The sequence below is a fragment of the Hyla sarda genome, chromosome 5, assembly GCF_029499605.1.
Source record: "Hyla sarda isolate aHylSar1 chromosome 5, aHylSar1.hap1, whole genome shotgun sequence".
NCBI classification, from domain to species: domain Eukaryota; kingdom Metazoa; phylum Chordata; class Amphibia; order Anura; family Hylidae; genus Hyla; species Hyla sarda.
Genome location: NC_079193.1, coordinates 22,284,697 through 22,305,919, shown reverse-complemented (window position 1 = coordinate 22,305,919; position 21,223 = coordinate 22,284,697). Strand labels below are relative to the sequence as shown.

Below are 21,223 nucleotides of genomic sequence, written 5' to 3'. Positions count from 1 at the left end.
TGCACTTATTCTTGGTGCGTTTCTGTGTCTGGTAATTCAGTTCCTGTCAATGTTGATCAATAAAGTTTTCTGACATTAGTTCCTGTTCACACTTGCATTCCAGGTAAACCTGCTGCTTTATATCTGTATGCTGTTTTGTTCATATTCTCATTCCTGCTGTTTATTGCCTTGGTTCTGAGGCTGTTTTCTGCATGCTATATACCTACCATTATATCTTCCTGATATTGTTTGTTGCTACTTTGTATTCCTGCTGTTATACTGTATTGTGGTCCCTTTTGATGTGTCCTGACCTGTTTCCCAGACCTTCGTACAGGTCTGTTTATTGTTTTGACTTATGAAGCCCCTGCATTTTAGTCCAGTGGAGGGACTGGCACCCAGTTGTAAAACCGCTGTTTTGTGCAGTTATGCAAGTAGGCAGGGAAAGGGGTTCTGGGTAAGCTCAGAGCGCACAATTCCCTGCCAAATATAAACTCCTTTAAAGCATGAAGGACCAGCGCAAAAAAAAAAGTATAACAGATCGGCTATCGATTCTGACCCATAGAGAGGGGTTCTGAGTGTATAGGGCATATGGGTAATCTTTATGGGACTACTAATAAGAATGTTATGGGGACAGCATATGGGAACAAAATTTGAGTGTCCTATAGTGGAATTAGATGGGTTCTGCATATTCCTATTATTAGTGCACCACATAGGGTTTTTATGATCGCCTTCCTTCATACTGTTATTTAGCTGATTTATGTCCCTGTTTTTATCACAGCGCATGTATGCACTACATTCCATGTTTTTTTCACCCCTGACCTACTGTTAGTAGATTCCCGCTCTGTGTCCATCCAAAGGAATAATTCTTGCACGCTACAGTACGCAAGTGGAAGGTTTTACAGCTCCGGCTTACTGTTTCCTGTTTAGTGCCACAGGCACAAGATCCACCATGCCTGTGCTAAGGAAAGATAAGTATGATATTTGCTTTGCGTATTTGTTTCACAGATTTTGCTGTACAGGATTATGCTGTACTTTTTTATTTTTTTTTAAACATAAAATGGTCAATAAAAAATTTTCAATAAAGTGTTTTTTTTTTTGCTAGTGTTGTGTTTGTTTTTTAATTATTAGTGGTGTAGTAGTGGAGTTGCCTGATAGACTGCATTCATTACTAAACAGGGGCTTAGTATTAGCCCATAAAACAGCTGACACTAACCCCCTTATAATTACCATCGTACCCTCCGTCAGCAGGATTGTCAGTAAGAGTCAGTCAGCCACCAGTTGTGCAAGTTCTCCCACTTAAAAAAGATGAGAGAGGCTGTAATTTTCATCATAGGTTATAACCAACTATGAGAGACAGAATGAGAAAAAAAATCCATAAAATCAAATTGTCTGATTTTTAAAGAATTTATTTTGCAAATTATGATGAAAAATAAGTATTTTGTCAATAACAAAAGTTCATCTCAATACTTTGTTATATCCCCTTTGTTGGCAATGACAGAGGTCAAACGTTTTCTGTAAGTCTTCACAAGGTCTTCACACACTGTTGCTGGTATTTTGGCCCATTCCTCCATGCAGATCTCCTCTAGAGCAGTGATGTTTTGGGGCTGTCGCTGGGCAATACGGACTTTCAACTCCCTCCAAAGGTTTTCTATGGGGTTTAGATCTGGAGACTGGCTAGGCCACTCCAGGACCTTGAAATGGTTCTTACGAAGCCACTCCTTCATTGCCTGAGGGGTGTGTTTGGGATCATTGTCATGCTGAAAGACCCAGCCACATTTCATCTTCAATGCCCTTTCTGATGGAAGGAGGTTTTCACTCAAAATCTCACGATACATGGCCCCATTCATTCTTTCCTTTACACAGATCAGTCGTCCTGGTCCCTTAGCAGAAAAACAGCCCCAAGGCATGATGTTACCACCCCCATGCTTCACAGTAAGTATGGTATTCTTTGGATGCAACTCATCATTCTTTCCCCTCCAAACACGACGAGTTAAGTTTTTACCAAAAATTTCTACTTTGGTTTCATTGGACCACATGACATTCTCCCAGTCCTCTTCTGGATCATCCAAATGCTCGCTAGCAAACTTCAGACGGGTCCGGACATGTACTGGCTTAAGAAGGGGGACACATCTGGCACTGCATGATTTGATTCCCTGGTGGCGTAGTGTGTTACTGATGGTAGCCTTTGTTACTTTGGTCCTAGCTCTCTGCATGTCATTCACTAGGTCCCCCCGTGTGGTTCTGGGATTTTTTCTCATTGTTCTTGTTATCATTTAGACACCACAGGGTGAGATCTTGCAAGGAGCCCCAGCTCAAGGTTTTTAAGGATCAAGGAGATTATCAGTGGTCTTATATGTTTTCCATTTTCTAATAATTGTGATTTCTTCACACCAAGCTGCTTGCCTATTGCAGATTCAGTCTTCCCAGCCTGGTGCAGGTCTACAATTTTTTTCTGGTGTTCTTCGACAGCTCTTTGGTCTTGGCCATAGTTTGGAGTGTGACTGTTGAGGTTGTGGACAGGTGACTTTTATACTGATAACAAGTTTAAACAGGTGCCATTAATACAGGTAACAAGTGGAGAACAGAGGAGACTCTTAAAGGGGTACTACCGTGCTGACAACTTATCCCCTATCTAAAGGATCGGGGATAAGTTGCCTGATCGCGTGGGGTTCCGCCGCTGGGGACCCCGGCATCTCGCACGCAGCACCCCGCTCTCATCAGGCCCCGGAGCGAACATCTGCTCCGGGTCTGATGACGGGCCGGTGAACGTGAGGTCACTGCTCCGCCCACGTGTGACGTCACGCTCCGCCCCCTCAATGCAAGTCTATGGCAGGGGCGAGACAGCTGTCTCGCTCCCTGCCATAGACTTATATTGAGGGGGCGGAGCGTGACGTCACACGGGGGCGGATACATGACGTCACGATACCACGGCCCCGTGATCGGCAGTCATCAGACCAGATGAGAGCGGGGTGCTGCTTGCGAGATCTCGGGGGTCCCCAGCAGCGGGACCCGCGCGATCTGGCAACTTATCCCCTATCCTTTAGATAGGGGATAAGTTGTCAGCACGGTAGTACCCCTTTAAAGAAGAAGTTACAGGTCCGCCGTGAGAGCCAGAAATCTTGCTTAGCAAACAATAGAGAAAATGTAAGTTTGCACTCACCCGTGCTGATAATTTTTTTTTTTTATTATAGTCGATTAAAATACACAGCTCAAAAAAAATTAAGGGAACACTTAAACAACAAAATGTAACTCCAAGTCAATGACACTTCTGTGAAATCACACTGTCCACTCAGAAAGCAACACTGATTGACAATCAACTTCACATGGAACAGACAACAGGTGGAAATTATAGGCAATCAGCAAGACACCCCATATAAAGGAGTGGTTCTGCAGGTGGTGACCATAGACCATTTCTCAGTTCCTATGCTTCCTGGATAAAGTTTTGGTCACTTTTGAATGCTGACGGTGCTTTCACTCTAGTGGTAGCATGAGACGGAGTCTACAACCCACACAAGTGGCTCAGGTAGTGCAGCTCATCCAGGATGGCACATCAATGCGAGATGTGGCAAGAAGGTTTGCTGTGTCTTTCAGCATAGTGTCCAGAGCATGGAGGTGCTAGCAGAAGACAGGCCAGTACATCAGGAGATGTAGGGGAGGCTGTTGGAGGGTAACAACCCAGCAGCAGGACCGCTACCTCCGCCTTTGTGCAAGGAGGAGCAAGAGGAGCACTACCAGAGCCCTGCAAAGTGACCTTCAGCAGGCCACAAATGTGCATGTGTCCACTCATACGGTCAGAAACAGACTCCATGAGGGTGTTATGAGGGCCCAACATCCACAGGTGGGGGTTGTGCTTACAGCCCAACACCGTGCAGGACATTTGGCATTTGCCAGAGAACACCAAGACTGGCAATTTCGCCACTGGCGCCCTGTGCTCTTCACAGATGAAAGCAGGTTCACACTGAGCACATGTGGCAGACGTTACAAAATCTAAAGACGCCATGGAGAACGTTCTGCTGCCTGCAACATCCTCCAGCATGACCGATTTAGCGGTGGGTCAGTAATAATGTGGGGTGGCATTTCTTTGTGGACTGCACAGCCCTCCATGTGCTCTCCAGAGGTAGCCTGACTGCCATTAGGCACCGAGATGAGGTCCTCAGCAGTGTGTCAGCAGTTCCTGCAAGAGGAAGGCATTAATGCTATGGACTGGCCCGCCTGTTCCCCAGACCTGAATCCAATTGAGCACATCTGGGACATCATGTCTCGCTCCATCCACCACAGACTGTCCAGGAGTTGGCGTTTGCTTTAGTCCAGGTCTGGGAGGACATCCCTCAGGAGACCATCCTCCACCTCATCAGGATCATGCCCAGGCATTGTAGGGAGGTCATACGGGCACGTGGAGGTCACACACACTACTGAGCCTCATTGTGACTTGTTTTAAGGACATTACATAAAGTTGGATCATCCTGTGGTGGGGTTTTCCACTTTGATTTTGAGTGTGACTCCATATCCAGACCTCCATGGGCTGATACATTTCCATTGATCATTTTTGTGCGATTTTGTTGTCAGTGCATTCAACTATGTAAAGACAAAAGTATTTCACACGATTTGTTCATTCATTCAGATCTAGGATGTGTTATCTTAGTGTTCCCTTTATTTTTTTGAACAGTGTAGTTGCTCGGTGGGGGGGAGTTGGTGGTCAGTGGAACGCTGACAGACCGGCCGGAGATTGACGTTTCGAAGAAACGTTTTGAGAAAGCGGGCAAATCACGAAACGTCAGCCTCTGGCCAGTCTGTAAGCGTTCTGCTGACCACCGATTCCCGTCCCCTCTGGGCAACTATTTTAATGGACTTTAATAAAGTTTGAAGTTTTTATCAGCACGGGTGAGTGCACACCTACACTTTCTCTATTGTTTGCTATTCTTGTGCACTGATATATGGCAAGTTTATGCACCACCCCAGATTTCCTACCTCTCCGTGGGCCGTGTTCACATTGTATCCTCCCCGCGTTTTTCTGCAATTACGTATAGCAATGCTGCCTGCCCTGTTTCTCTTGCCCAGGAATCTTGCTTGTTTGTAGGTGACCAAATACTTATTTTCCACCATAATTTGCAAATAAATTCTTTAAAAATCAGACAATGTGATTTTATGGATTTTTTTTTTCATTATGTCTCTCATAGTTGAGGTTGTAACCTATGATGAAAATTGCAGCCTCTCATCTTTTTAAGTGGGAGAACTTGCACAATTGGTGGCTGACTAAATACTTTTTTGCCCCACTGTATTTGGACACCATATGGCGCAGGTATTTTTGGGATTGATGTGGATACTGGATGTAACTGTTTTACCGCCCATGTAATATGACTACGAGGAGGCTAGATATGCATGTTTGGACACTAAATAGCATTACTGTGTGGGCAGTGGATGGTACAATGCAATGAAAATCATTTACAGCGGTATTATGTGAGCTGAATATGATACTATTTGTGCAAGCTATGGAAAATAATTTATTGTAAAGCAGCGTTTATGGCACTACAAGAGGCACTATTCACTGGATTACCAGAGGCACTAACCACAGGATTACAAAAGGCACTAACCACCGGATTACAAAAGGCACTAACCACTGGATTACCAGAGGCACTAACCACTGGATTACCAGAGGCACTAACCACAGGATTACCAGAGGCACTAACCACAGGATTACCAGAGGCACTAACCACTGGATTACCAGAGGCACTAACCACAGGATTACCAGAGGCACTAACCACTGCATTACCAAAGGCACTAACCACAGGATTACAAGAGGCTCTATTCACTGGATTACCAGAGGCACTAACCACCGGATTACAAAAGGCACTAACCACCGGATTACAAAAGGCACTAACCACTGGATTACCAGAGGCACTAACCACTGGATTACAAGAGGCACTATTCACTGGATTACCAGAGGCACTAACCACTGGATTACAAGAGGCACTAACCACTGGATTAACAAGGCACTAACCACTGGATTACAAGAGGCACTAACCACTGTATTACAAGAGGCACTAACCACTGGATTACCAGAGGCACTAACCACTGGATTATAAGAGGCACTATTCACTGGATTACCAGAGGCACTATTCACTGGATTACCAGAGGCACTATCCACTGGATTACAAGAGGCACTAACCACTGGATTACAAGAGGCACTAACCACTGGATTACAAGAGGCACTAACCACTGGATTACAAGAGGCACTAACCACTGGATTACAAGAGGCACTAACCACTGGATTACAAGAGGCACTAACCACTGGATTACCAGAGGCACTAACCACTGGATTACAAGAGGCACTATTCACTGGATTACCAGAGGACTAACCATGGGATTACAAGAGGCACTATTCCCTGGATTACCGGGATACTGCAGAACTGGACTGGCTAAACCAGTGTTTCCCAACTAGAGTGTCTCTGATTACTGCCGAACTGAAACTCCCAGCATGCCCAGAAAGCCTTCTGGTTGAGAAACACTGGCTAAACAATGTCTGGATCCCACTTGATCTTTAGATACTGCTAAGCATTATAGTATATAGTATTAAATGACTAGTGTATGAATAGGAACGTGATCCTCTCACTTTCACTTGATGTCCATGTCAGCCTGTATTACACAAGAGATATGTCTTTCTATTTTTTATGCTGTACTTTGGTTTGAAAAAAAATTCCATAATAGTCACCCTACAGAATCATTATACATTAGTGGAAAAAGTTAAACTAGATAAGACTGATAATATGAAGATAACTTCTATCTATATGCCCTTCCACCATTTAGGCACTTTTTTATATATATCAAATGGCTCCAGAAAGTTAAAGAGATTTGAGTTGTTCTTTTCTGTCTGGCAACAGTGCTCTCTGCTGACATCTCTGCTTGTCTCGGGAACTGCACAGAGTAGAAGAGGTTTGCTATGGAAATTTGCTTCTACTCTGGACAGTTCCCGAGACAGGTGTCATCAGAGAGCACTTAGACAGAAAATAACAACTAAACTTCAGCAGCTTATAAATACTGAAAGGATTAAGATTTTTTAATAGAAGTAATTTACAAATCTGTTTAACTTTCTGGAGCCAGTTGATATATATATATATATATATATATATATATATAAAAGTTTTTTCCTGGCTAACCCCTTTAAGTAAAGAGCAACTGGCCAAGACGATCCCCCGCCATCTTTATGGCACAGCCCATTTCATCGTGTATACATTTTCCATGTAGCTGCATGGATAACATGTGGTATATGGCCGGGCCGAGTCAACCAGATTGAGGAAGGACTAAGTCAGACTTCCACCGATCTTGTATTGATGACCTATCCTAAGTATATACAATTGCCTTTGTAGTCCTGTAGAAGCCCTATACAGTAAGTAAACTATTTCTTGTATGGCCCCTGGCATGACCATATTCTAAAAATGGATCAACTTTACAAACAAAACTAAAACTTTCCTCTGTTGTAAGGCTGGGTTCACACCACGTTTTTGCCATACTGTTTTCAATCAGTTTTTCTAAAGAAAACTGTATGACAAAAAAATCATATGGAAACGTATGGGGAAAAAGTAAACTGTATGCGTTTTTAAACTGTATACTGTTTTTAAAAGTGCATACGGTTCCAAACATTTACATTTTTTGTTTAAATAAATACATTTTTAAAAATGTTAACTTAAGGATGCAAATGCGCATGTGCAAAATAAAAAACGTATATGGTTTCCCGTATGGAACCTTATACATGTGGGTTTCCCATTGACGTCCATGTTAAAAAAAAAAACGTATGCGGTTGCAATATGGTTTTTAACCCGGAGACAAAACCGTGGTCAACCACGGTTTAGAGTACAGAAAAAAACGTATGTCAAGCAAACCGTACGCAACCGGATGCATTCGGGTGCATACGGTTTTCAATTGTTTGTCTATGTATACGGTTTTCAATACAGTTCCATACTTTTCTATAATGAAAATGTATACGGGAACCGTACTTGGAAAAACGGGGTGTGAACCCACCCTAACAAATCTGTTAGCAATATGTCTTTCCTAAAGGGGTTGTCCACTTAGAAAACTATTTTTCATAACCCTTTTAGGTTATTATTAATTAATTGAGGAGGGTCCTCTGTTCAGGATCCTCATCTCTTGGTCAGCTTGGAGAGCAGAATAGAAGAGTGTCTCCTTCTCTGGAGGACCTGACCTGCCCTGCATTACATAGGCTGCCCGTAGATATGAATGGACACTGTGTAATGCTTAATATGCCCTGTGGAGGTGCTAGAGGGAAATTGAACACTTATTTGTTAGGTTTCTCCACAAATTAGAGCTGGTCGCTGAGGTTTCCAGTAGAAGGACACGTTGTGATCAACATATTGCCAAGAAACCTTTCTAACAGATAGAGAGTGTCCAATATGGACTATCCATTCCTGATACACAGCCTGAAAGTACTGATGCAGTTACCAGTTCCAAGCAAAATCTTAAGGGGGTACTCCACTTCCCCAGCATCCGGAACATTTTGTTCCGAAAGCTGGGTGGGGGCTATGAGGGTTGTAATCTCATGGCCCCACCCCCTCAATGCAAGTCTACGGGAGGGGGCGTGGCGGATGCCACGCCCCCTCCCATAGACTTGCATTGAGGGGGCATGGTTGTGACATCACTAGGGGGCATGACCATGACGTCACGACCCTCGCAGCCCTCACCCAGTGTTTAGAACTAAATGTTTCGGATGCTGGGGCAGTGGAGTGCCCCTTTAACTACACAACCACTAAAATTCATAGGTGAGTGCTCGAAGTTCTCATTCCCCCAGTGATCTTGTGTGCGGTATACATGTAATTCCATTAATATAGAAACGAAACAATCGAATGTATCAAATAACCAAAATACGGTATTTACAGATTCCTAAATGCAAAAAAAAAATTGCATCTAAATTTTAGCAGAAACCTTTTACTACACCACAACTTTTTCATTATTTGCACACATTCATGGGCTTAAGCCCGCCATTCCCCCTTCATCACGCACCTATTCACCCTACATAACCTACAAGCAGCGTTCACCAAAAGAAATCGATGACTGGATGTGGATGAGAAGCGGGGAACACATGGGTGAGTCGTGACAAAGCTACGGTGAGGTGAGGTGAGGTATTATATGACAACATAAAAAAAAAAAAACATAGAGAAGACACTTACTCTGGTGTTTGCATGTTTCTCTTTTCCCTAGAAATGAAACAAAATGAATGAATTAAATTATAGCATTGTTAATCGGAGCACTTCTTAAGTCTATCGGTGATGGATGGGACTATGTGAGCCGTAAATACTGCCGTAAGGACTGCAATGTGAACAATGACGTACGTCAGTATTTATCGTTATGGAAGATGAAAGGGAACTTCACATGTGATCCAGAGTTTTTTTTACCCATAGTGGAAAGGGAACCTATAGCAGATATTAAAATGGTGCCCCTACTGGTGGTGGACACTGCTACACCCTATGCTACCAGGACTCATTTGCCCCTACCCATCTACTTTCTATAGTCTTTGGTCCATATACCCAGATCTTGTTTGTTCTTCTTGTAGGGCCTGTTGTAAAGTTACCCCCTCTGTCCAGGGGGGCCCATGGCTGTCTAAAGGGGCTCATGGCTGGTTCCATTAGAACATTGGATGCTTCCTAGATGTTGCTTGTAAACAGAAGAAAGCCAGACATGACTACTTTATAGGGAGACCTGTCTACTCCATCTTCCTGGCTTCACCATCCTGGACTCTTTGACTTTTTCTTTGTTGACTTTTTGAAGGACCTAAAATCCTCCAAAAATAAAGTGCATTTAAGGTCCAAGGGCAAATGTCTACATTTCCCTTGTTTGATCTTCAATTGCGTTCTCAAGTGCCTTGTATGGCGGCATCATGGACTCATTGGCATTCTTTGTGCCAACATATGGTGGGTTCCTAAAGCTGGCAAATCTAATGAACTAGGTAGGACCGGTCAACTATCTAGGGTGTATGGTGGCTTCTCGACTCAAAATGGCAGAGGTCAAGGGAGAGAAGGAACGGACATAATGGGTTTCAGCTTTTTTTTTAAGATATAGGAGCTAAGCCACCACCAGAGGCAGAGTCGTGGCTTGTAGCCTTTGGGCCTCAATGGGAAATCTTCAATAGGGCCCCATATGCCAATTATATTACTGGTCTCTAATGGGGCAGTTGTGCTTTGGGGCCACCTAAGGCACCAGGGCCCCGGTGCGACTGCTACCTCTGCTATCTCTATAGCTACGCCCCTGATCAGAGGAGTCTGGCAGCAGCTTTCTAACCTGTCCTGGTTGAGAACACATAGATGCCTGGCAGTGAAACATTAATGTGTATCGGGGGGGATCGGGATAGATAGCCAAAAGCTGTGGAAGCACTGTAGGCTTTAGGCAATGTATTCTCCCCTGGAAGTAAATAACAGCTAATTCTAACCATCTATTTGGACACACAGGAAAAATCCACATAGAGAAAGAAACCTGCCTTCAGGTAGCAAATGGTTTCCGACAGTGCTGCAATTTCTCGTGACATCATTAGGTTAGAGATATCCTTAGTGGTCTAGAGGGGGTTCCTGGTGCTCGACAGACCATGGCTAAAGAAACCCCATGAATTTGTAAAGATGATTATTTTTGGCTGAAGTTCTGATGGATAATGTATGTACAAAGTGCCCACATTCTTACTTACTGCTTACTTTTTACTTGCCACCTATCATGCACCATATTTACTCAAGGTCCATCTTGGGGCCATCAATATGTCCTTAAAGGGGTACTCCACCCCTAGACATCTTATCCCCTATTCAAAGGATAGGGGATAAGATGTCTGATCACGGGGGTCCTGCTGCTGGGGACCCCCGCGATCTCGGCTGCTGCATGGAGCGAACTTTGCTCTGTGCCGGATGACTGGCAATGTGGGGCGGAGGCTCGTGACATCATGGTCAAGCCTTTCTTGTGACGTCACAGCCATCCCCTCTCAATGCAAGTCTATGGGAGGGGGCGTGACGCCCCCTCCCATAGACTTTCATTTAGGAAGCGTGGATAGGGGATAAGATGTCTAGAGGCGGATTACCTCTTTAATGGGGGTCCAACCAGCTGAGAATCCACGATCGGCAGAATGAAGGGGATGAGAGGCTGGAAAGAGTGCAAAACCACTCTCTGAACCGGCTGTGCCCTGTGTTGCAGCTCACCCTATTCAGGCAGTTTTACAGACACAAGAAAAAAAAGATTCCTGCACTCACAGCAAAAATATATGTCTCACGGCTCCTCTTCAGATCCCCCGGCATCTTCCGGGGGATCCAAAGAGGAGCCGTAAGAACATCTATTTTTGCGGTGAGTGCAGGAATCTTTTAGTTCTTGTGTCTGTAATACTGCCTGAAAAATTCAATTGGGGTTTGTCTTAGCACCGCCGCGAGTTTCGTTTACCTGATAGCCCGCAGGGTTTACCCGGTCTCCCTCTCTATACCTCGGTGAGTGGAGGTTGCAGTGCGGCTTCAGTTCTTCTGTTGACTACGCTCACCCTATTCACCTGAACCGGGCTGAGCTGTGGGGACAGATCCACCAAGGTTTCTCGATAGACCCTGAAGAAGCTGCATACTACAGAGTGTGCATTAAAGGGGTACCCCACTGGAAAACATTTTTTTTTTAAATCAACTGATGCCAGAAAGTTAAATAGATTTGTAAATTACTTCTATTTATTAAAAATCTTCCAGTACTTATCAGCTGCTGTCTGTTCCAGAGGAAGTTCTTTTCTTTTAGTATATTTTCTTTCTGTCTGACCCCAGTGCTCTCTGCTGACACCTCTGTCCATTTTAGGAACTGTGTAGAGTAGGAGCAAATCCCCATGGCAAACCTATCCTGCTCTGGACAGTTCCTAAAATAGACAGAGGTGTCAGTAGAGAGCACTGTGGTCAGACAGAAAGGAAATTCAAAAAGAAAAGAACTTCCTGTGGAGTAAATAGTAACTGATAAGTCCTGGAAGGATTAGGATTTTTTAATAGAAATAATTTACAAATCTGTTTAACTTTCTGGCACCAGTTGATAAAAAAAAAAAAAAAAAAATGTTTTCCAGGGGAGTACCCCTTTAACCTGTGTGTTCTTCTGACTAATAAAGGGATCCCAGGGGTACAGGCGATTAATTCTATTGATGATGTCTTAAAGTGGACATTGTACCTACTTTTTTGAAAGGGGTTATCCAGCATTTTGCGAAAATAAATGTCCTGATGTGGCTGTTCCCCGGCAGCTCCTGTTCAGCTCCTTCCAGTTCCCTGATCTACTGTCTTTTTCTTGCTTCCAAGACAAGTGCTCGAAGCAGGACCTGCCGGCAGTGGGGTCCCATCTCAGCCAGTGATTGTCTGAGCCGGCAGGTCCTGCACTCAGCGCTCATCTCGGATGCAGGAAGAACACAAAAGACCAGGGGATTAGATGGAGCTGAACAGGAGCTGCTGAGGAGCATCAGGGGACAGGGTCTAGACAAGCATTTTTTCCCAACCCCAGTAGGATATACATTTTTGTAAAATGCCAGATAACTCATTTAGGCCAATTTTTCAGGTCCAATTTAAATAAAAGCCTTTATTAAAAAAAAATTATAAAATATATTTTTTCCTACAGGTTTCATTTTTATTTTTTACCTCTTCAGGGTACATTCACACATTGATAACTTTCAGTGGGGGATCCGTTGCGAGTTTCACTACCATTCACTTCCATGGGTCCGCCGGCACTTTGCAAATCTGCTGCTGTTGCGTATTTCCTGGGTCCCAATGAAGTGAATAGTAACGAAACTCGCAGTAGAATTCCCGCTTTGAATTTATCAACATGTGAAGGTACTGTCAAAGCGTATGACCGATCCTATTTTCTCTTATATACTAGATTAGAAGGAAGGAGGGGTCAGAGGGAGTAACATATGACTACAGCACCAGACTACACAGGGTTTACTTGTAGTTAGGGTTGCCACCTTTCTTGCAAAAAAAAAAAAATAGCGGCCATGCTAATTTGCATAAATAATTATATATGCGTGACATCACAGGATACACATATGCGGGGAACAATTTTGTCCTATTCTGACCCCTATAACTTTTTTATTTCTCCTTATATGGAGATGTATGAGGGTCATTTTTTTGCATCCCCCCCCTCATCTTTAGTTTTTAACAGGAAATTTTTTGTTTCGATGTGACTTTTTGATCGCTTTTTTTTACATTAAATTCGAGAGTTGCAGTTAGTTACTAACTACAACTCCCAGCATGCCCTGATACAGCCTGTGGGTAAAGCAGCTGTCCCAAGCAAAAACTACAACTCCCAGCATGCCCTGATACAGCCTGTGGGTAAAGCAGCTGTCCCAAGCAAAAACTACAACGCCCAGCATGTTGGACTGTATAGTAGTATATAGTATAGGTCAGTGTTTCCCAACCAGGGGGGCCTCCAGCTGTTGCAAAACTACAACTCCCAGCATGTTGGACTATATAGTAGTATATAGTATAGGTCAGTGTTTCCCAACTACAACTCCCAGCATGTTGGACTATATAGTAGTATATAGTATAGGTCAGTGTTTCCCAACTACAACTCCCAGCATGTTGGACTATATAGTAGTATATAGTATAGGTCAGTGTTTCCCAACCAGGGGTGCCTACAGCTGTTGCAAAACTACAACTCCCAGCATGTTGGACTATATAGTAGTATATAGTATAGGTCAGTGTTTCCCAACTACAACTCCCAGCATGTTGGACTATATAGTAGTATATAGTATAGGTCAGTGTTTCCCAACCAGGGGTGCCTACAGCTGTTGCAAAACTACAACTCCCAGCATGCCCCGACAGCCAACGGCTGTCGGGGCATGCTGGGAGTTGTAGTTTTGCCACAGCTGGAGGCGCTCTAGTTGGGAAACACGGGTATAGGTTATGGTGCAACATTCTGGGAGTTGGAGGGTTGGTTGGATTAATACCGGTCATTGCATTTCCGGCATTTTTTATATAAAAATACCGGCAGGGTGGCCAAAATACCGGCTGTGCCGGTAAAATACCGGTCAGGTGGCAACCCTACTTGTAGTCTGTAAGGGTGGGTTCACACCACGTTTTTGCAATACAGTTCCCGTATACGGTTTGAGCGTCAAAACCGTATGGAACCGTATTGCAAACCGTATGTTAACAGTATGATGCGGTTGCATACGTTTTGTATCTGTTACGGTTAAAAGCGTTTATTTCCCGTACTTCAAACCGTAGTCTACGACGGTTTGAAGTCCGTTTGAAAAACCGTATTTAAACCGTATCCGTTTTTTATATAATGGTGGTCTATGAGAACCGTATTCAACCGGATACACTTACGGTTACATCCGGTTTTCACAATACGGTTTACGAATCTGCACATGCGCAGTTGGTTCCGAAAGTTCCACCAGGAGTGTTTTTAGTGTAAAACCGTATGCAACCGTATATATGTTTTTTATCACAATGCGGTTTTTAACCGGAATCCGGCATATACGATTGCATACGGTTTAGTACGGTTTTTAGCGATATGTTTCCTCCCAAAAAACGTGACACGGGAACTGGATTGCAAAAACGTGGTGTGAACCCACCCTAACCATGGAGATACACAGGTTTGCCTAGAAGCTGTAGATACAAAATGGTAGGAGCTTTTTAATTAAATTTGAAACTTTTTTTCTGTATTGGATACTTTGCTGTAATACAAATGGATGCAAAAATGGACATACATCCTCTGACATAAGTGAGTCCACTCACACATACATTATAAATATATATATATATATATATATATATATATACTGTATATGAGGTGGACTCACTTATGTCAGATACTGTACATTTCAGTTTTTCTCTGGTATTAACACCACTTTTTTGTTGACATGGAGATGATCTTAGTTCTTCTCATTGGCAGAAGATAAGGGGGTCACTCTGGATCTCAGTGAAGCAAATGTTCATAAAACAAACTGCAAATATTATTAAAAAAAAATGGAAGGATGACAAATGCAAAGACAATAATGTAGACAACAAAATATATGAAGGTTAAAGAAATAAACCGCATGACATAATGGAAGCAAGATGTTCGAAGGATGGTTGTATCGCTGTTACTTGCTGCTTATTGAGGCTAAACATTTCTCCATTTTACCATTTACCTTCCCCAGAAACGTGGCGCCAAAGCTTCAACAAAACCGTCCTCTCACGAATCACTCAAATGTTACATTAACAACCTCTGACAGGTGAACCTAGACGTAATACATGTATAAATACCATGCTTCTCCCTGGGGTCATGTGATTTAAAGGGGGGGGGGGGGGTCCACCTGTTCAGTCAACTTTTATTTAACTCTTGTGGTTCTATGATTCTAAAATTAAAAAAATATATACGTAAGAAAGGAACAGTGCATAAAGGTACTACCGTTTTGTGTATACAGCTTTATACAGCGCTATGTGTCACCATGGTTACAGACTTTGTGAAGTGTGTTCCTGCTGTCAAGTTTGTTAAAGGGAACCTGTCACCTGTTTTATGTCACTCAAATTTTGGGCACCATGAATCGGGTGCGCATGGAGCGCGATCCTGACACACAATGGCTGACTTCAGAGGAATCATAGTTTAAAAAAGCCACCAGGACCTGGGTGAGTAGTCACAGGTGGCCATGTTGGGGCCTAAGTGACGTCGCTCAGAGCAAACAAGGCGGAGAGCAGAGGCAGGGACCTGGCCCATTGACTACTATCGCAGGTTCCGGCGAGATGTTTTCAGACTTTACAAATCATAGGGGGAAGATTTATCAAAAGTTGACCAGTTAACCAGTTGCCCATAGCAACCAATGAGATCGCTTATTTCATTATTGAAAAGGCCTCTAAAGAAATGAAAGAAGCGATCTGATTGGTTGCTATGGGCAACTGATCATCTTTTCCTCTGCACAAGTTTTGATAAATCCCCTCAATAGTGTCTCAGGATCGCGCTCCCTGCACCTGTTTCATGCTAAAGGTTCCCTTTAGGGTAAGTTCAGATGAGCGGATTTTCTGCACCTATTTTGTTGCGGATCCACCACTGAAGGACCTCTACATGCTGCCTTTACATGTGCCTGCTCGGAGCGGCAATACGCCACTACGAGCAGACACACTGTGAGTCGCCGCGCGCATGCGCAGTATATACTCGCACATCGTGGCAGCTCTCGGCCTAGTTCATTGAGCAGGGGGAGTGGCCGCAATGTGTGCGAGTACACCGCGCATGCGCAGCGACTCCCACATAGCTTCAGTGTGTCTGCACGTAGCGGCGTATTGCAGCTCCAAGCAGGCACATGTAAAGGCACCATACAGAGGTCCTTCAGCGGCGAATCTGCAGCGTAAAATACGCTGGAAATCTGCTTGTCTGAACCCTAAGTATAGATTAGGAAGAAGAGGGAGTAGAGAGACATGACTGCAGGCAGGACCGTGCTGAGGTGGGGGCACGAGGGTTTTAAGCTCAAATGGGCAGATTTTAAAAAAACCTGTGTAGAGGAAATGTTGCCCAGTTGCCCATAGTAACCAATTAGATCGCCTCTTTAAAAATGAAAGAAGAGATCTGATTGGTTGCTATGGGTAACTGGGCAAATTTTTCCCTACACAGGTTTTGATGAATCTCCCCGAAAGAGTTTAAAAAGTTTTTTTTTTAAACTAGTCTGGCCCGGCTGAATTGAGGAGCAGGTGCCGACGAAAACATTAGCGCTGTTCTGGCTGCTACAGTACGGCACACTTTCGCCATACTATTGAAGGGGTTGTCCGGTTATAGAAAACCAGAGCTAACTTCTTCCAAACACGGCGCCACCCATGACCTCAGATTGCTCGTGGTATACAGCTTAGTTCCATTTAAAGGGGTACTCCACTGCACCAGCGTCCGGAACATTTAGTTCTGAACGTTGGGTTGTGGGTTGCGAGGGTGGTGACGTCACGGCAACGCCCCCTAGTGATGTCACGACCACCCTCCCTCAATGCAAGTCTATGGGAGGGGGGGCGTGACGGTCGTCACGGCCCCCTCCCATAGACTTGCATTGAGGGGCGTGGCCGTGACGTCACAACCCTCATAGCCCGCAACCAGCGTTCAGAACTAAATGTTCCGGACGCTGGGGCAGTGGAGTACCCCTTTAAGTGACTTGAGACAGGTTGTAATAAACAACATGAGGATAGGGGTGGCGCTGTTTTTGGAATAAATAAGCTCTGGTTTACTATTCCTGGACAACCCCTTTAACTCCGGAGGGGACCTTCATTTGGCACTTTTCTTTATCAGGATTAGGGTGGGCTACTACATTCAGCGGTGACGTCACGTCAGACATCACCACACTTGGGTTTCTGCTGGTTGTGTCCCCTTTTTTTCATGGACATTTGTGAAGGGAAGGACATAGTTATAAAACTTAGACCACCATTGGACACCCAAAACAAACCTGCACCCAGGCATCCATGACCCTAGGCTTGGTCCCCGACTGCAGGAGCAGACTGTACACAGGGTCGGTGAAGGAGCTGTATACACAAAACGGTAGGCCATTTATAAGGAAGTCGATTTTGCTTCATTTTCTTTTTATGTCAGATGCCAGATGATCCAGAAAGTGGAAAAGAGAGCTGATTTCTTCCAAAAACAGTGCCACCACTGTCCTTAGGTTGTGTGTGGTATTGCAGCTCAGTTCCATTGAAGTTAAAGTGGTACTCCCCTGGAAGAAAAAAAAATTTAAATCAACTGGTGCCAGAAAGTTAAATAAATAGATTTGTAAATTACTTCTATAAAAAAAATCTTAACCCTTCCAGTACTTATCAGCTGCTGTATACTACAGAGGAAGTTCTTTTCTTTTTTAATTTCTTTTCTGTCTGACCACAGTGCTCTCTGCTGACACCTCTGCCCATTTTAGGAACTGTCCAGAGCAGGATAGGTTTGCTATGGGGATTTGCTCCTACTCTGGACCGTTCCTAAAATGGACAGAGGTGTCAGCAGAGAGCACTGTGGTCAGACAGAAAGGAAATTCAAAAGAAAAGAAATTCCTGTGGAGCATGCAGCAGCTGATAAGTACTGGAAGGGTTAAGATTTTTAAATAGAAGTAATTTACAAATCTGCTTAACTTTCTGGCACCAGTTGATTTAAAAAGAAAGTTTTCCAGGGGAGTACCCCTTTAATGGAGCCAAGTTGTAATTCCATACCCAAGCTGAGGACAGGGGTAGCACTGTTTATGGAAGAAATTGGCTCTGTTTAAGTCTTTCTGGATAAACTGGCAATGGAAAAACACCCATTATCCCTCTACTAGTGTAATCTTCTGAATGCCGTCAGAGAAACTTATGTCTGCCATAGGGGCCCCTACATATAATGGAGCTCTGAACTACTGCACAGATGATAAAACACTCTTTATATACCCCACACAGTTTGTTATTATCCCAGATATAGGATTGATCATCAATAGCCAGCTATGTGTAAATGTGCCCGCCTGACAATCAACTGAAGGGGCTGCACCATTCCACCCATCATTGCATCCCCTTCATTTTAATTGAGAACAGTGCAACCCTTTCCCTAGTGGCTGCACCTGGTATTGCACTTGAATGGCTCTGAGCTGTAATATCAGGTGCAGCAACCACCAAAACTACAGAACTGTTCTGTGAAACAGAGAAGCAGACAGATCAGCAGGGGCCCCAGCCAATCTGATATTAGGATGTCCTAGGACAGTGTTTCCCAACCAGGGTGCTCCCTCCAAAACTAAGGGGAACACCTTCAAAATATCTGATGGCACTAACCCTAATATATTCTATTGTAGAGTTCAATACGGGGATTGCTTATTCATATCTGTTCTGGTTGCAATTAAAATATGCCCCAAAATGTATATGAGAAGAGCATGTGGTGACCTCACTTCCCTGCCACTGTATGGCACTATATACTGTTATATGGTCACTGTATGGGGCTATTGGATAAATGTATATGGCGACTGTATGTGGCTATTGGATATACTGTTATATGGTCACTGTATGTAGATATTGGATAAATGTATATGGCGACTGTATGTGGCTATTGGATATACTGTTATATGGTCACTGGATGGAGCTCCTGGATAAAAGTATATGGCCACTCTATGGGGCTATTGGATACTGTTATATGGTCATTGTATGGAGCTATTGAATACTGTTATATCATCACTGTATGGAGCTATTGGATACTGTTATATCATCACTTTATGGAGATATTGGATACTGTTATATCATCACTGTATGGAGCTATTGGATACTGTTATATGGTCACTGTATGGAGATATTGGATACTGTTATATGGTCACTGTATGGAGATATTGGATACTGTTATATCATCACTGCATGGAGCTACTGGATAAATGTATATGTCACTGTATGAGGCTATTGGATACCGTTATATGGTCACTGTATGAGGCTATTGGATACTGTTATATGGTCACTGTATGGAGATATATGATACTGTTATATGGTCACTGTATGGAGATATTGGATTCTGTTATATGGTCACTGTATGGAGCTATTGAATACTGTTATATCATCACTGCATGGAGCTACTGGATAAATGTATATGTCACTGTATGGGGCTATTGGATACCGTTATATGGTCACTATATGAGGCTATTGGATACTGTTATATCATTACTGTATGGAGCTATTGGATACTGTTACATGGTCACTATATGAGGCTATTGGATACTGTTATATGGTCACTGTATGGAGCTATTGGATACTGTTATATGGTCACTGTATGGAGATATTGGATACTGTTATATGGTCACTGTATGGAGATATTGGATACTGTTATATGGTCACTATATGGAGATATTGGATACTGTTATATGGTCACTGTATGGAGATATTGGATACTGTTATATGGTCACTGTATGGAGCTATTGAATACTGTTATATCATCACTGTATGGAGCTATTGGATACTGTTATATTATCACTGTATGGAGCTATTGGATACTGTTATATGGTCACTGTATGGAGCTATTGGATACTGTTATATGGTCACTGTATGGAGTTATTGGATACTGTTATATTATCACTGTATGGAGCTATTGGATACTGTTATATCATCACTGTATGGAGCTATTGGATACTGTTATATGGTCACTGTATGGAGATATTGGATACTGTTATATGGTCACTGTATGGAGATATTGGATACTGTTATATCATCACTGTATGGAAATATTGGATACTGTTATATTATCACTGTATGGCGATATTGGATACAGTTATATGGTCACTGTATGGAGATATTGGATACTGTTATATGGTCACTGTATGGAGATATTGGATACTGTTATATGGTCACTGTATGGAGATATTGGATACTGTTATATGGTCACTGTATGGAGATATTGGATACTGTTATATGGTCACTGTATGGAGATATTGGATACTGTTATATGGTCACTGTATGGAGATATTGGATACTGTTATATGGTCACTGTATGGAGATATTGGATACTGTTATATGGTCACTGTATGGAGATATTGGATACTGTTATATGGTCACTGTATGGAGATATTGGATACTGTTATATGGTCACTGTATGGAGATATTGGATACTGTTATATGGTCACTGTATGGAGATATTGGATACTGTTATATGGTCACTGTATGGAGCTATTGAATACTGTTATATCATCACAGTATGGAGCTATTGGATACTGTTATATCTTCACTGTATGGAACTATTGGATACTGTTATATTATCACTGTATGGAGCTATTGGATACTGTTATATGGTCACTGTATGGAGATATTGGATACTGTTATATGGTCACTGTATGGAGCTATTGGATACTGTTAAATGGTCACTGTATGGAGCTATTGAATACTGTTATATCATCACAGTATGGAGCTATTGGATACTGTTATATGGTCACTGTATGGAGATATTGGATACTGTTATATTATCACTGTATGGAGCTATTGGATACTGTTATATCATCACTGTATGGAGATATTGGATACTGTTATATTATCACTGTATGGAGATATTGGATACTGTTATATGGTCACTGTATGGAGATATTGGATACTGTTATATGGTCACTGTATGGAGATATTGGATACTGTTATATGGTCACTGTATGGAGATATTGGATACTGTTATATGGTCACTGTATGGAGATATTGGATACTGTTATATGGTCACTGTATGGAGATATTGGATACTGTTATATGGTCACTGTATGGAGATATTGGATACTGTTATATGGTCACTGTATGGAGATATTGGATACTGTTATATGGTCACTGTATGGAGCTATTGAATACTGTTATATCAT

General features: G+C 42.9%; 1 protein-coding gene across 6 annotated transcripts in view; it reads right to left on the bottom strand.

Moving 5' to 3' along the window:
• The window catches only part of SGCE (sarcoglycan epsilon), a 117,308-nt gene that overhangs the window by 12,834 nt on the left and 83,251 nt on the right, over positions 1 to 21,223 (bottom strand). For 5 of the 6 annotated variants that reach the window (XM_056518994.1, XM_056518995.1, XM_056518990.1 and 2 more), the window contains one exon: positions 9,159 to 9,185. The exons of the other annotated variant lie outside the window; for it this stretch is intronic. In XM_056518994.1, coding sequence (XP_056374969.1) covers positions 9,159 to 9,185 — 27 coding nt within the window. The remainder of the gene's footprint in view (positions 1 to 9,158; positions 9,186 to 21,223) is intronic. 6 annotated transcript variants of the gene reach the window in all.